The sequence below is a fragment of the Lampris incognitus genome, chromosome 6, assembly GCF_029633865.1.
Source record: "Lampris incognitus isolate fLamInc1 chromosome 6, fLamInc1.hap2, whole genome shotgun sequence".
In the NCBI taxonomy this organism is placed as follows: Eukaryota; Metazoa; Chordata; class Actinopteri; order Lampriformes; family Lampridae; genus Lampris; species Lampris incognitus.
In genome coordinates, this window is record NC_079216.1 from 56,828,293 (window position 1) to 56,844,694 (window position 16,402).

Here is a 16,402-nt window from a genome sequence, read left to right on the forward strand (position 1 = left end):
TTTGGTGGCTTATAAGCCATGTTATTAAATGTCTAGAAAAGGACCTGTAAGCGGTGAATTCTCTGATGTGGACTGGTACAGCATTCCATTCATATGCACCTTCAAGTGCAAAGGCAGATTGACTGAAAGCAGATTTTCTTAGTGTGATAATTCAGTGTCCTCTCGTGACTCCTCTTGTAATCTGATTTGTATTTACTCGTTGCCTAACAAAGCAACTGAGTGGTGAAGGAGCCGTGCCATGAACAGTTTTATAGATGACACATAGTATGCTTGATCACATTTTCCCAGCTCAGAAGTTTGACAGTCGTGGAAACTATTGGGTTTCTTATCAAGGATTTTCATATTTTGTTTTTTCTAGGGTGTTCAACGGGGAGAGTTACTGCAGGGGGGGCTGCCAAATTATTGTTTGGAAGTTTAAAAGTTGTTTTTTTTTCCAAACATTTAAATATGTCTTAAAAGACGCATTAATGTGAATCCAATATGTTATTAGCAAAGATAAATTTGTAAAAAATAACATTTAATTTACACAACATTGATGGTATGCTACCCTTGTGCAATCATGTGAGCAAGCTAACCTATGCTAAATCACTGCGCCGCACCTATCCATAACAGTGACCTAGTTAGCTACATAATATTTAAACATATTGGCCAGTTAGCTGTAATATTATCCCAAGTGTACGGCCATTCTTGTGAGCCACAATGGATCGTTTGGTAACTTCTTGAGCAAGAGACTGTGACATACCCTGCACCTCAGAGACCACCAGTGGAAGTGCAGAGGGTGAGGCTAACACACCTAATATTAGCCATGCTACAACTGCTGCTGACTCAGCAGCCACGAGTAAGTGCAAACGAGAGAAGTCCCAAAAATATTCAGAGAATTATCCCGAGTTTGGATTTACCTTCAGGAAGACCCAGGGTGTTGAATTGCCAGTGTGTGTCATCTGCTCTGCAGTCCTGTGAAACAAAGCTACGAAGCCATCAAAGCTGCTGCATCACTTGGAGACAACCCATAGCCACTTAAAAGAAACCCCAGTGGGATACTTTCAAGCTCATCTCAAAGCTCTCAAAAGTCAACAGACATTGGAGGGGACAGTCAGCTAAACTTGGTGAGCTAGCTTTAAAAGCTTCTTATCAAGTTGCTCTTCAGATCGCTCAGAAGAGAAACCCAACACAACTGCAGAGGATCTAATATTGCCTGCAGCAAGTGATATATGTAAAACAATGTTTGGGAATGATGAGTACGTTAATAAACTGAAAAGTATTCCGACACAGCCATTGTTCACCATATTGATGACATGTTATCTGATGTAAGGGTGCAGCTGATAGAGAAGCTGAGGTTGGCAGAGGCGTTTGCATTATTGGATGTATTGCATAACTGCATGAATCTAGGGGCATGTCAAAGGACACTCAGTTTCTGGCGTTTGTGCCTTTTGTCGATCAAAACGAAATGAGGGAGGAATTTTTGTTTTGTAAGTGACTTCCTGAATGCACAACTAGTTCTGGCATTTTTAGAGTGAGCAATGTTTTTTTCAGAGAAAAATACATACCCTGGGCAAAATGTGTTGTTGCGCTGTGCACTGATGGTGCAAGAACCATGGCTGGTTTAAGTGGACTAATAGCACCTGTAAAGGATGTGGTTCCACGCAAAACCCCGCAGAGCTTCCTGCAAATTTCAGTGATAATGTCTGGGTATTCTCTGAGCTGAACAGACCTAACAGTTATATGCAAGGCCGCAATACAAATGCCATCAAGCTGTACGACAGAATGGAAGGTCTCAAAAAAAGAAGGAAGATGGGGTGTCTGGGTAGCATAGCAGTCTGTTCTGTTGCCTACCGACATGGGGATCGGCGGTTTGAATCCTCGCGTTATCTCCAGCTTGGTCAGACATCCCTACAGACACAACTGGCTGTGTCTGCGGGTGGGAAGCCGGATGTGGTTATGTGTCCTGGTCACTGCACTAGCGCCTCCTCTGGTCAATCGGGGCGCCTATTCGGAGGGAGGGGAAACTGGGCGGAATAGTGTGATCCTCCCACGGGCTACGTCTCCCTGGCAAAACTCCTTACTGTCAGGCGAAAAGAAGTGGCTGGTGACTCCACATATATCGGAGAAGGCATGTGATAGTCTGCAGCCCTCCCCGGATCAGCAGAGGGGGTGGAGCAATGACCAGGATGGCTCGGAAGAGTATTGCAATTGGCTGGGTACAACTGGGGAGAAAAGGGGGGGAGATCCAAAAAAAAAAATAGGAAGATGAGTGAGAGCAAGTCAAGGAGGTATTTTTTTCCATGTTTCTATTAGTGGATTGGTTCGGACATTCTGCAGTGCGCCCATCTCACGTAGCATGCAGCCGTTGCGCACTTGGAGCCAGTCGAGGGGTCAGTTTGGGGAATACTTTTCTGAGGCTGAGTCCAGGTGCAAAGACGACGCACCAGATAGCACAAGATTGACAGTAACGAAGGCGGATCAGCAAAAGCAATGATGAGCTTTTTGCCTTTTGCAAAAACGTTCCTTTGCGAAGATGGACTTACCTACGTGAAAAGCAAATCCAGGTCCGCCCTAGGATAGACAAGCTGAGCCACTCACCAGGGTCAGACGTCTCACTAAGGTAGGAGTATGTGCCAACGACAGATACAGCTAAGCTTAAGGATTCACTGTCCCTTCCATGTGTATGTTTAAAATGAAACATGCATATATGAATCGGTCAGTAATTCTTTTAATAGCTTAGTATTGTATGCACCATAACAAGGCATGTTTATTCATGGCACTATAGGCCGCCCTACACGTTATTGTAGGCCGGGTTTATTTTGCAACATAATATGTACAGTGGCTTGCAAAAGTATTCATACCCCTTGAACTTTTCCACATTTTGTCACGTTACGACCACAAACATAAATATATTTTATTGGAATTTTATGTGAAAGACCAACACAAAGTGGCACACAACTGTGAAGTACAAAGAAAATTCTACATGATTTAAAAATTTTTTTACAAATAATAAACTGAAAAGTGCGGTGTGCAAAAGTATTCAGCCCCCGTTTCTCTGAGTGCAACCAATTGCCGTCAGAAGTTGCCTGATGATTGCTGAATGATCGAATGTTGACCTAATGACTAAATAGAGTCGACCTGTGTGTAATTCAATCTCAGTACAAATACAGCTGTTCTGTGACGGCCTCAGAGATTTGTTAAGAGAATATTGGGGAGCAAACAGCATCATGAAGTCCAAGGAACACACCAGACAGGTCAGGGATAAAGTTGTGGAGAGGTTTAAAGCAGGGTTAGGCTATAAAAAGATTTCCCAAGCTTTGAACATCTCACGGAGCACTGTTCAATCCATCATCCGGAAATGGAAAGTATGGCACAACTGCAAACCTACCAAGACACAGCCGTCCAACTAAACTTACAGGCCGAACAAGGAGAGCACTGATCAGAGATGCAGCCAAGAGGCCCATGGTGACTCTGGACGAACTGCAGAGATCCACAGCTCAGGTGGGGGAATCTGTCCACAGGACAACTATTGGTTGTGCACTGCACAAATCTGGCCTTTATGGAAGAGTGGCAAGAAGAAAGCCATTGTTAAAAGAAAACCATAAGAAGTCCCGTTTGCAGTTTGCCAGAAGCCATGTGGGGGACACAGCAAACATATGGAAGAAGGTGCTCTGGTCAGATGAGACCAAAATTGAACTTTTTGGCCTAAATGCAAAACGCTATTTGTGGCAGAAAACTAACACTGCACATCACTCTGAACACACCATCCCCACTGTCCAACATGGTGGTGGCAGCATCATGCTCTGGGGGTGCTTCTCTTCAGCAGGGACAGGGAAGATGGTCAGAGTTGATCGGAAGATGGATGGAGCCAAATACAGGGCAAACTTGGAAGAAAACCTGTTGGAGTCTGCAAAAGACTTGAGACTGGGGCGGAGGTTCACCTTCCAGCAGGACAACGACCCTAAACATAAAGCCAGGGCTACAATGGAATGGTTTAAAACAAAACATATTCATGTGTTAGAATGGCCCAGTCAAAGTCCAGACCTAAAGCCAATTGAGAATCTGTGGCAATATCTGAAAACTGACGTTCACAAACACTCTCCATCTAATCTGAGTGAGCTTGAGCTGTTTTGCAAAGAAGAATGGGAAAAAATTTCAGTCTCTAGATGTGCAAAGCTGGTAGAGACATACCCCAAAAGACTTGCAGCTGTAATTGCGGCAAAAGGTGGTTCCACAAAGTATTGACTCAGGGGGGCTGAATACTTTTGCACACTGCACTTTTCAGTTTTTTATTTATTTTTGTTTTTTTTAAATCATGTATAATTTTCTTTGTACTTCACAATTGTGTGCCACTTTGTGTTGGTCTTTCACATAAAATTCCAATAAAATATATGTATGTTTGTGGTCGAAACGTGACAAAATGTGGAAAAGCTCAAGGGGTATGAATACTTTTGCAAGCCACTGTAGTATGGGGAGGCCCATCTCCCTCTCTATCAGTTATGGGGTCCTTGGTCTGAACAATGTTGAAGACCCCTGTTTTATATAGGGATTAGTAGCCTCAAGGTTGAACTACTTGCCTGTGACCAGCTTGTTAAACAGTCGGTTGGGTGTGATATGATCATAGCATTTAGTATGTACATTCTAGCAGCCTTGGTTGACATGCAATTCCTTATAAATCTGAAATTTGCTAGGTTGTACTTGACCCTTTTGCGAACCTTCTTAGCCTGAGTTTTGAGCGAGAGCAATGGCTTTCCACCTCTTCAGGGTGCGGAAGGGAGCACACATCGTCAATTGCTTGTGACTATGAGGCTTTGATCTCCAGCTGTCTCCATGGTAACGGATGATGGTTTTGCTGATGTGTGTGTGTGTGTGTATGGGTGGTGTGTGCACGTGCTTTGGGGGTGGGAGTGTCACACCCTAATTGGCTAGTTTTAAAAGCTTAAATGAACAGTAGGCAACAGGGCTCTAATTAGCGCTAAGGTGGCAGTCAGGGGAGAAGTGGAGGAGAAGATGAGGAGAGAGGGAAGAATAGGAGTGGGAATGGGATGAAAGGAAGGGCAACAACTGAAGGAGAAGGAGAAAAGAAAGGGGAGAGGAGAGAGTGGGGGGCGAGGGCCGGAAAAAGGTTGTAATAATGAAATGGGCAGAAGTGAGTGTGCCTGCGGTGGGAGTGGGGAGTGAGAGGGCTATGTACAGTGTGTTCTAGTTTCATAATATTGCAATCTGCTACACACACACACACACACATACAAACAAATACTGCCACTCTAACCAAATCCACCTCTGTACCCAACACACAAATAGAAAGGTTTTTTTTTTGTTTCCATTGTGCACACAGTCTCTCTGTGGTATTTTATAATCAGCCAGAAACTGCGTAATATCTCTGGCATCCCATAGCCACCAACACTCATTTGCTTATTACGTGTGTGTGCGTTGTGGATACCTTTGGCATACGCACACACACACACACACACACACACACACACACAATATGAAGTAAATATAGCCGATGTGTTTTAATTCTGGACCCTACGCTATAGGATCCTATGCATGTAGCGATATTTAAGAAGGCAAAACGTGTTGCTATAGATGAAGATTAACTGATTCTCAACTTGGGCAGCATGGTGGCACAGTGGTTAGCGCAGTCACCTCCCCGAGTCTGCGTGGGTTTCCTCCGGGTGCTCTGGTTTCCTCCCAAAGACATGTAGGTCAGGTGAATCGGCCGTACTAAATTGCACTTAAGTATGAATGTGTGTGTGTGTGTGTGTGTGTGTGTGTGTGTGTGTGTGTGTGTGTGTGTGTGTGTGTGTGTGTGTGTGTGCGTGCGTGTGCGTTCGTGTGTGTGTGTGTGTGTGCGTGTGTGTGTGTGTGTTCAGCCAAAAGTGAAATATTGCTTTTAAACCAACGCTGATAACTGAGGGCCCAGATTAATTGGTTTTATATACGTATATATTACAAAAAGCACACACACACAATAAATGCCAAGTAGACCACCACAAATGATTTGGCCTTCCACCCATCGTTCTCCTTCTACTGCCTTTGAAATGGGCCCCATTCCTTACTGATAAACAGATATAATTGCCTATTTATCAGCTTCATTGGAACACTCTCTTTTCATGAAATATTCATGATGAACTGATGGATATGCACATTTCGAGAGAGAGATAAAGGAAACAATAAAGAAAACACTAGAGTATATTTAAAGAGTGCAGTTCATTTTACAGTCCTCTCCAGTACACTTACATTTAGCACCATACTATATGAAATATGAAACGCCTCTGTGAAGTCCTAAAACCGGATGCAGTATAATCTTTGGCACCAAGACCTTCTCAATAGGATGTGGACTTCATTTATATTAATTTTATCAGTTTGAAAATATTCTATCGCTTTGAAAAATACTAACTGCGCTCCAGTGGCAAACCGTGAACCTCTGCGGCAACTAGACATGAATTTCAGATGTGCAGTATTTCATAATTATGTAGCACTTTACAATAAGGGTATATTAGTTAACATGAGTTATTGCCTCATGGCCACATTTTCAAGAAATTTGGCATTCAATTTCACTGCTATGCAGATGACACCCAGCTCTATCTATCCACCAAGCCTACTTCCACTCTTCTGCCCACTTCTCTTTTCGGCTGCTTACTAGAAATTAAATCCTGGTTCTCATACAACTTCCTCAAACTTAATAGTGATAAAACTGAGGTTCTCCTCATAGGGACTAACTCTACTTTTGCTAAACCTGATAGTTTTTCTCTGACTATTGACAATTCTATAATTCTTCCTTACCCTCAGGTTAAGAGTCTGGGTGTGATCTTGGACAGCACATTATCTTTTGAAGCACACAACGATGTTACTTGGTCTGCATACTTCCACCCACGCAATATTAATCATCTTCGCCTCTTGCTTACACCTAACAGCACCGCCATACTCACTCACACCCTGGTTACATCCCATATTGACTACTGCAAAGCTATCCTCTTTGGTCTTCCCCTCAAGTGTCTTCATAAACATCCATTGGTCCAGAATTCAGCTGCCCGTATCATTACCGGAACTCCTTCCATAGATCATATCACTCCTGTTCTTCAGCAACTCCACTGGCTCCCTGTTAAATACCGTATCGACTTCAAGATCCTGCTCCTCCCCTTTAAGGCCCTTAATAACCTAGCTCCTTCATATCTTTCTGAACTCCTTCATATCCACACGCCCTCCCGCACTCTCAGATCCTCTTCTGCCATCCAAATCACTACACCATCTGCCTGCTGGATCACCGGGGGGGGGGGGGGGGGGGGTCGGTCTAGAGCCTTCAGCTGTTCTGCCTCCCGCCTATGGAACTCTCTCCCACAGGACATTCACATTATTGACTCCCTTTCCACCTTCAAATCCCATCTCTAAATGCTCCTTTTCAAACTGGCTTATTTAGTCTGATCCTGACTTTAATGGTTACACCCACATTGAGTTTCGCACAGATGATAATTTTATACCTATCTGTTGTATTAACTTATTGTTGTATACCCCTGCTTTGTTTGATTTTATGTTGTCTGAGACAGTGTTGCTTGCTTTTAACTGTTGTAACTGTTTGTAAGGTGTCCTTGAGTGCTCTGAAAGAAGCCAATAAACAAAATGCATAATTATTGTTATTATTAATGCAGTAACAAGCATTAACTAACATTTAATTAACAGTTAACTAACCCTAATAATATTAGTTTATACAGTAATAAGCATTAACTAACACTAACCCTAATAAGCATTAATTAACTGTTCACAAATTTCTTTTGTGAACATGTAGTAGGAGTTACAGGTTAACTAATATTAGCAAATGATGAACACCATTAGTAGATGATTACTAAACACATTCATTAACTGTGAGTTAATGCTCATTTCTGGTTAATTAATTTACCCTTATTGTAAAGTGTAATCCACAATTATAAAGACAGTAGAAAATGATAGAAGAAGAAAGGCAGCAGCCAGCGAAAGGGATGTGTATGTTTATTCATACTTATTGAATGTGCGTGTTTTAATTTGCCCTTTACATTTCTGTGTGTGTGTGTGTGTTGTGTGTTAGGTGTGGTGGAGTTGAGAAAAGAGGGTCTGGAAACCCAGATTAACCGCCTTGCTGAACTTATTGGACGGCTGGAGAATAAGGTAAGGAACACACACAGACACACACACACAGCCACACTTGACATTTGATTAGCCTGTAACGACAGCAGCAAGTCATCATGTATAGAAATACATCAGTAGTTTGAAATGTATACAAACTAAAGTGTATTATACTCTCACACTGTATATACTGTGTGATAATACTGTATAAACAGTTATACAGTGTATTATATATGTAGGACGGCACAGTGGTTAGCGCAGTTGCCTCACAGCAAGAAGGTCCTGGGTTTGAGCCCCAGGGTAGTCCAACCTTGGGGGTCGTCCCGGGTCGTCCTCTGTGCGGAGTTTGTATGTTCTCCCCGCGTCTGCGTGGGTTTCCTCCGGGTGCTCCGGTTTCTCCCACAGTCCAGAGACATGTAGGTCAGGTGAACTGGCCGTACTAAATTGTCCCTAGGTGTGAACATGTGTGTGGGCCCTGTGTGATGGCCTGGTGGCCTGTCCAGTGTGTCTCCCCACCTGCCGCCCAATGACTGCTGGGATAGGCTCCAGCATCCCCGCGACCCTGAGAGCAGGATAAGTGGTTTGGATGATGGATGGATGGATTATGTATATACTACAGTAAAAAAAAAAACACAGTAAGTACACTATTAATCCCATATGTCAAAGTGTTGGCAAGCGGATCCTATAGTCTGATAAATTATTCTAGAGGTGTTTAATGGTTCTGAAATTGGTGTGACTTTCATTTCCATTTCAGCGCTAATTGTACTTTAAACTTTTTTGCTTGTTCAATACAAACACTGACAAGCCAACGTTCCCCTTCTCAGTTTGAACATGTAAAGTTCAGGAATAGATTGTAAATTTGACACCCTGTATAAACAAATCGGGCGATGCCAAAGTGTCATAGTTGGACGGAAGGAGGGATGTAACTGATGGGAGGAGGGTGCTGGGCCGACATAAGGAAGGCGTAGAGGATGGAGGGAACGAGCGGAGGAACTGAGGAAGCAATTATAAAGCCCTGACATCCAAACCATTCCAGTGTGTCACGTTATTTTTTCTTTCCCCTTTGTCGTTCAAGCAGCTCTCTGGTCCCTCATGCCCCCTTGTCCTCTACACCCCGCCCTGCTACCACGCTCGCTCTCTCTTTTTCTCTAGCCGTCTGTCTCCATCCACCCCTTCCTCCTTGTTTATTCTCCCTCATCCAATCTTCTTTGAATTTCCTTCCTGCCTCCTCTCTCTGCCTTCCTGTTTCTCTCCGATGCCCAGCCGTCTCTGGCCCAAGTAGTGAACATGTTGGCCTAATGCAGACCCGTCAAACTAACAGCGAGTACACCACCACAGCAGCAAGTGCTAACAATAGTTGTACCACACTGATCTGGTTGGATAGGGAGTTGGAACAAACAGGGAGAAAGAGAGAAACCTTGACAGGCTTATTAAGCATTGAGGGAAGTGTGTGTGCGTGTGTGTATGTGTGTGTGCAAATTCACTTGCATATGTACTGAAATCTATTGCAGGTTCAGAGATGACCATTAGCCCCTGAAGTCTAAACAGGACTTTTGTATAGCTTGTAGCAGCCTAACTGACCCGCTGTTCATAAGATTGATTCATGAAGCTGAATTACTTCCACCTTACCAGAAGCTCCTGAGATGTTTTTCACCAAAGAAATAATCAGTACTGGGTCATCAACATCAGATGACCCGGTATGCCACAAAGAGACTGACCCGATTCACATAGCTACAAAAGGATTGACTGGATAGAAATTACTGTGAGTGCTGATTCATTTTGCCCAATTAAGATGAACTAGAGAAGATGACTTCTTTGGCACGAAAGGTTGGAAATGATTTTTTATTTTTTTTACTATGTAAAAATAGCCAGTAATAGACTGAAGTTTGAGTTAACAAGAAACTGAAATTTCATAAGAAAAGTAGACAAAGTAAAACTGTATGGTCAAACTTTATAAGATTCCAGTCAATTAAGCTCATGCCTCACAGTTACGAAAAGATTTCCTAATAGTCTAGAGAAATATGCAGTGAAAATAAAGTCAGGCGTATATCAATGAATAGATATCAAATGAAAGGTTTTGATGAATAAGAACAAAGATGTGCCACACATTCAAAAACCCTTACGGCAAGTACTGTACTGAGGAGCAACATATTAATAGAGAATATGAATGATATCAGAACGACACTTAACTACAGAGGTATAAAGTTGATCAGCCACAGCATGAAGAGATGGGAAAGAGTAGTGAAAGCTAGGTAAAGAGGAGACGTGATGATTAGCGAGCAGCTGTATGGTTTCATGCCACAAAAGAGCACTACAGATGCGATGTTTGCTTTGAGAATGTTGATGGAGAAGTATAGAGAAGGCCAGAAGAACCTTTGATGACAATGTGTCTTTGTGGATTTAGAGAAAGCATATGACAGGGAGCTGAGAGAGGAGGTGTGGTATTGTATGAGGAAGTCGGGAGTGTCAGAGAAGTATGTAAGAGTGGTGCAGGATATGTATGAGGGCAGTGTGACACTGGTGAGGTGTGCAGTAGGCATGACGGATGTTTTCAAGGTGGAGGTGGGATTATATCAAGGATCGGCTCTGAGCCCTTTCTTGTTTGCAATGGTGACAGACAGACAGGTTGATGGATGAGATCAGTCAGGAGTCTCCTTGGACTATGATGTTCGCGGATGACATTGTGATCTTTAGTGAGAGGAGCCTGGAGAGGTGGAGGTATGCACTGGAGAGAAGAGGAATGAAGTCAGTAGGAGCAAGATGGAATACATATATCTGAACGAGAGGGGGGACAGCAGAATGGTGAGGATGCAAGGAGTAGAGGTAGCAAAGGTCGATGAGTTTAAATACTTGGGGTCAATTGTTGAAAGTAACAGGGAGTGAAGAAGAAAGTGCAGACAGGGTGGAGAAGAGTGTCAGGAGTGATGTTTGACAGAAGGGTACCAGCAAGAGTGAAAGGGAAGGTTTACAAGATGGTAGTGAGACCAGTTATTTTGTATGGTTGGAGATGGTGGCACTGATGAAAAGACAGCAGGTGGAGCTGTAGATGGCAGAGTTGAAGATGCTAAGATTTTCATTGAGCGTGACGAAGAAGGACAGGATTATATTATATTAAACGGACAGCTCGGGTTGGACAGTTTGGAGACAAAGCAAAGAGAGACAAGATTGAGATGGTTTGGACAAGTGCGGAGGAGAGATGCTGGGTATATTGGGAGAAAGATGCTGAATATGGAGCTGCCAGGGAAGAGGAAAAGAGGAAGGCCAAAGAGGAGGTTTGTAGCTGTGGTGAGAGAGCACATGCAGGTGGCTGGTGTGACAGAGGAGGATGCAGAGGACAGGAAGAGATGGAAACGGATGATCTGCTCTGGCGACCCCAAACAGGCGCTGCTGAAAGAAGAAGGAATGATATCAGAAACAGATAAAATAAAGGTCCAAGTGAAGAGTGATGCATGGGCTGATTACATTATCTACACACCTAAATAGCAAGGGGAGGCTTCGTTCCTGTCGGCCCTGTCTGTGTCGGCACAAGTAGAACCCATTCACGACACCCTCAAAGATTGTTTTTTTTAACTAATGCAATTAGAGTGTTTATGCTTGTATTACATTTCACATTGTAAGTCGAGGACGTCTCTGCACCATATCCCCTATTCAATGTTTCTGCCAAGCATTTTCACATTCACAATGAATTAGAGTCGTACTGTTAAAGCTGCAAAGAGGAGTTTAGGATTTTTCCTTGACTTTGCACGTGGAAGCAGAAGTGTTTTGCAGAAGAACCAAATAAAGTATATTTGTTTTGAAAAGAACAGTATAAAATGCAGTGGTGTTTTAGGGAAAAAAGCTGTTTGCAAAATATATAACATCCATCCATCCATGAAGTAATATATGTCCAATTGTGGCTACGTAGCCTGTCTGTGTGCTGTAAATGGTTTCATCAGGTTTTGCAGGGAATCCAAGCCGGAAACAAGCTTTTGGAATCATTATATAACAATATCTAATCTTCTCACTGATGGCCTCATTTGCTTATGGCGGTATCATAATTGAATTGAGAGTGATAAAAACTCCCTGTAGCATCTTTAAATCCAAGATTTGAGGAAAGGGATCTGGGAGAGTTGATGGGGAACATGTATATCAAGTTTAAAGGTCATGGTGTTAAAGCTACACCATGCAAGTTTGGCTGTAGCAGTACTTGTTGGCTGCCAGTGGGTACAATTTGTTCCGTATATACTCGTGTGTTAACTCAAGTTAATACATAGCAGTGGACGAAAAGGTGGCACAAGTATCGCTTGCAGCAAACAAGCACTGCTCCTGTTCCAAACTTGCGTGGTGTCTCTTTAAAACGGTGTTCTACCACCCGAGTGTGCTTTCTTCTGTTTTCCTGTGGCATACTGAGGGGTAAACAGCTGAGGCGTATCTTTAATGGCACTGAGCCTCTCAGGAGTCCCTGGCATTCCAGGCAAAGACAGTCAAAGACAGAGAAGGAAGAGAGAAGAGGAGAAGGTTGAGATGACACCCCCCTTGGGAACATGTTATGTTGTGGGAGCTGTGCTGATGGTTGGGTGATATGACGGCTAGTCAGAGGTGTGGAGTCGAGTCACATGATTTGGGTTCGAGTCAGACTCAAGTCACAAATTTGATGACTTTAGACTTGACAAAATGTAAGACTCAAAAAATGTAAAACTGCAACTCAAATTTCACTTTAACATTGTTGACTCATGTCTTCACTTGGCTTATCAACTCCTTATTTCCATAATTACAGATCCCTTTTGAATTGGTCTGTAACAAATACAAGTTTTAAAAAGCACTAGTGATTTGTATAAATGTATATTAATTGTTACTCTGTTGTTAAAATTTTGAGGGGGTCCGCGGTGGTGTAGCGGTCTTAGCATCGGCTTTGTGTCGATGCAGTTGCCGACTGGGGACCGGGGTTCGCGCCTCGGTCTCGTCAGATCCAACTATGGCCGGACTCGGTGAAGCAGCAACAATTGGAAACGCTGTCTTCGGGAGGGGGGCGGAGTCGGCTTGTGTTCGTCACATGAATGCGTCTGTGTGTGTCGGAAAAAGCAGTGGTTCGGCCTGGAGTCGCCTTGTCACGAAAGTGGGGGGGCGTCTCCTTCGAGACTGCCAGCCGGAGAGATGCAGTTGGCGAACGCATGCAGTATGAGGGTGGGTGTTTGAATTAAAATAGGGATCGATTGGCCACTAAATTGGGGGAAAAAGGGAAAATCAGAAATAAATGTATAAAAAAATTTTTTTGAAATAGCATTTAATTTGATGAAGAGCACATAATGACTTGTTTAGGACTTGAAACAAAGTGTAGGAGTTGGTACTTGTCAGTCTTGAATTGGTACTTGATTGGAGACTTGCGTGTTTTGACTTGGGACTTGAATGCCAAGACTTGTGACTTGGAAAATTATGACTTGGTTCCGCCTCTTCAAATATTTATCTTGCATGCAAGTGACAACCAAAGTTGTTCGGCTGGGAGTTGAATTCCAGCACCATCCACAACCCAAGTTCAGATAAAAGAAAATACAACTCTAGGATGTCCGGGTGGCGTGGTGGTCTATTCCGTCGCCTACCAATACGGGGATCGCCAGTTCGAATCCCCGTGTTACCTCCGGCTTGGTCGGGCGTCACTACAGACACAATTGGCCATGTCTGCGGGTGAGAAACCAGATGTGGGTAATTGTCCTGGTCGCTGCACTAGCGCCTCCTGTAGTCGGTCGGGGCGGCTGTACAGGGGGGAGGGGGAACTGGGTGGAATAGCATGATCCTCCCATGCGCTACGTCGCCCTGGTGAAACTCCTCGCTGTCAGGTGAAAAGACGCGGCTGGCGACTCCACATGAATCAGAGGAGACGTGGTAGTCTGCAGCCCTCTCCAGATCGGCAGAGGGGGTGGAGCGGCGACCGGGATGGCTTGGAAGAGTGGGATAATTTGCTGAGTACAATTGGAGAGAAAAAGGGAGAGAGAGAAAAAAAACAATAACTCTAACCAGCCTTCATTGCACCACCATAGCCAGCAGGACATAGCGTACGTTCATATAGCCCACACAGTGTCTTTGATGCAACTTAAAGCCGCATCTTTTTAAAGGGGTTATCCTCTTAATGTGATTTTTCACTTTGGATCAAGATTTTGTCAGATAGAGGGTGGATTTAAGAAATACCAGTATTGTATCCTCCAGATTGCTTCTTCGTACTTACAAATAAATCCCACGATATTTTATAGCAAGCATCTGCTATCAAGTCCAGCTTTCAGACTAGGGAGCAACGAGTGCCAGTGCGGTGCTGCAGCAGCCAGAGTGGGTGGTATGCCGTTCACACACGCCGACTATAAGTAAAAGATGGCTTTAAGTTGGCTTATTGAATTCAGTCTTCTTCTGTCTTGCTGTAATGAAGAGCTGTGCTCCTCGTTATAGCCCACAGTTCAGTTGTGTGAGAAGCCCTGGCAGGTCCCCTGCCTGGGAAATCATAGGATGTTATGAGATGCCTTTAGAATGGATCAGAAGTTCTTGTTTACTGAATGACTAATAAGCCGGCTACACACCGGGATCTGTGGCGCCTGCTAAGATTAAAATAGCCCAGTCTCAGGGTCGCTGCTGTGGAATATATAATGGAAATCCTGTTGCGAGCGTATCCCTCTCAAAGTTACAGTGTCTCTTCAGCGTCTGTTGCCCCCCCTCCATTCTATCTCTCCTTTTCATAATCCTGTCTTTCTCTGTCGTCCGTCCCCTTCTTTGCAATTTCATATTCTTGCAGTTTAAAATGTCATTATGTTATGGCGGCTGCTTCAGACAGGGAAAAAAAATAGTTTGTCTCATGGAGGAGTCGGTAGCCACTTAGTCTACATGCACATTCATAAAGTAATGATGATCCTCAGACCACAGTCGGAAAAGATTTAGAAAGGTTTTTTGACACACGAAGACATTATTTCTGTTGTTTGTTGTACTTTCTTTCTTTCTTCCCAAAATGTGTCTACTGTCTCCCTAAACAATGATAGGAGAAGCTATTAGCACCAACACAACTGTAAACTGTTTGGACTGGTCAGGTTCAATGTGCTTATGTACAGCTTTTTAAAATTCTGAATAGTTTTCTTTTTTGAGTCATTTAGCATTGTTTGTTGAAAAATTTCCCATCGGGGCATCCAGATAGCATAGCAATCTATTCCATTGCCTACCAACATGGGGATCGCTGGTTCGAATCCCCGTGTTACCTCCGTCTTGGTCGGGCGTGATAGAATTCTGCTTGCACACCGCTTCCCACACCAAAAGATGGCGGCGCGAATTCACGTTTGCAGCGGCCTCACCCTGGGCCAGTGTCGGAAGATGGCGGCACAAATTGGCATTTGCGGCGGCCTCACCCAGTATGGTCCATGCAGTGTCTTTCTCCATGTCTGCATCTAAGTTTTGTCTTCGTTTGATGGCTGGGAGAGCTGGCGCTGGATCGGCAGGGAGAGCGGGGCAGGCTAAGCTAACTGCTAGCCCATGCAGACCGGCAGTTCCGATACCGACGGCGGTCTGGCAGCGGCCTCACCTGGCATTGACTGTGGTGTTTTTGATGTCGTCGTGAGGAGTGCGGGGAGTTGTGTTGAGGGTGTATGGCTGGGAGAGCTTGGTCTGCTTCGTCAGGTGGGCACGGGGTCCACAGCCCATGCCTGGAGCTGCTTCTGAGGAGGAAACACCAAGGGCAGTTTGACAGGACACGGAAGCGGGATGGGCTAAGCTAACTGCCAGCCCATGCAGACCGGCAGTTCCAACAGTCATCCTGGCTGGCGTTCATTCCCTTGGACAGTGATTTTTTTTTCTTTTTTGTTTAGTTTGGATATATGTGTTAGTTTGGATATGTGTGTTCTTATAGTTTTTGGATGTGTTTTTGTCTTTATGATGTACTGCTGTGGGCTGGGGGAAACGGCATTTTGTTTCATTTCATGTGTGCAGGTACATGAAACGAAAGTGTTCATGATTCCTGATTCTTGAATTGGCCGTGTCTGTGGGTGGGAAGCCGGATGTAGGTATGTGTCCTGGTCGCTGCACTAGCACCTCCTCTGGTTGGTCAGGGCGCCTGTTCAGGGGGGAGGGGGAACTTGGGAGAATGGTGTGATCCTCCCACGCGCTATGTCCCCGTGGTCAAACTCCTCACTGTCAGCTGAAAAGAAGCTGCTGGCAACTCCACGTGTATCGGAGGAGGCATGTGGTAGTCTGCAACCCTCCCCGGATCAGCAGAGGGGGTGGAGCAGCGACCGGCACGGCTCGGAGGAGTAGGGTAATTGGCAAAGTACAACTGGGGAGAAAAAGAGGGGGAAACCCCCCCCCTCGAAAAAAA

General features: G+C 44.3%; 1 protein-coding gene across 1 annotated transcript in view; it reads left to right on the forward strand.

Moving 5' to 3' along the window:
* Window positions 1-16,402, forward strand: part of necab2 (N-terminal EF-hand calcium binding protein 2) — a 250,842-nt gene that overhangs the window by 164,028 nt on the left and 70,412 nt on the right. Inside the window, exon 8 of the mRNA XM_056282242.1 lies at window positions 8,048-8,127. Within this exon, the coding sequence (XP_056138217.1) occupies window positions 8,048-8,127 (80 nt within the window). The remainder of the gene's footprint in view (window positions 1-8,047; window positions 8,128-16,402) is intronic.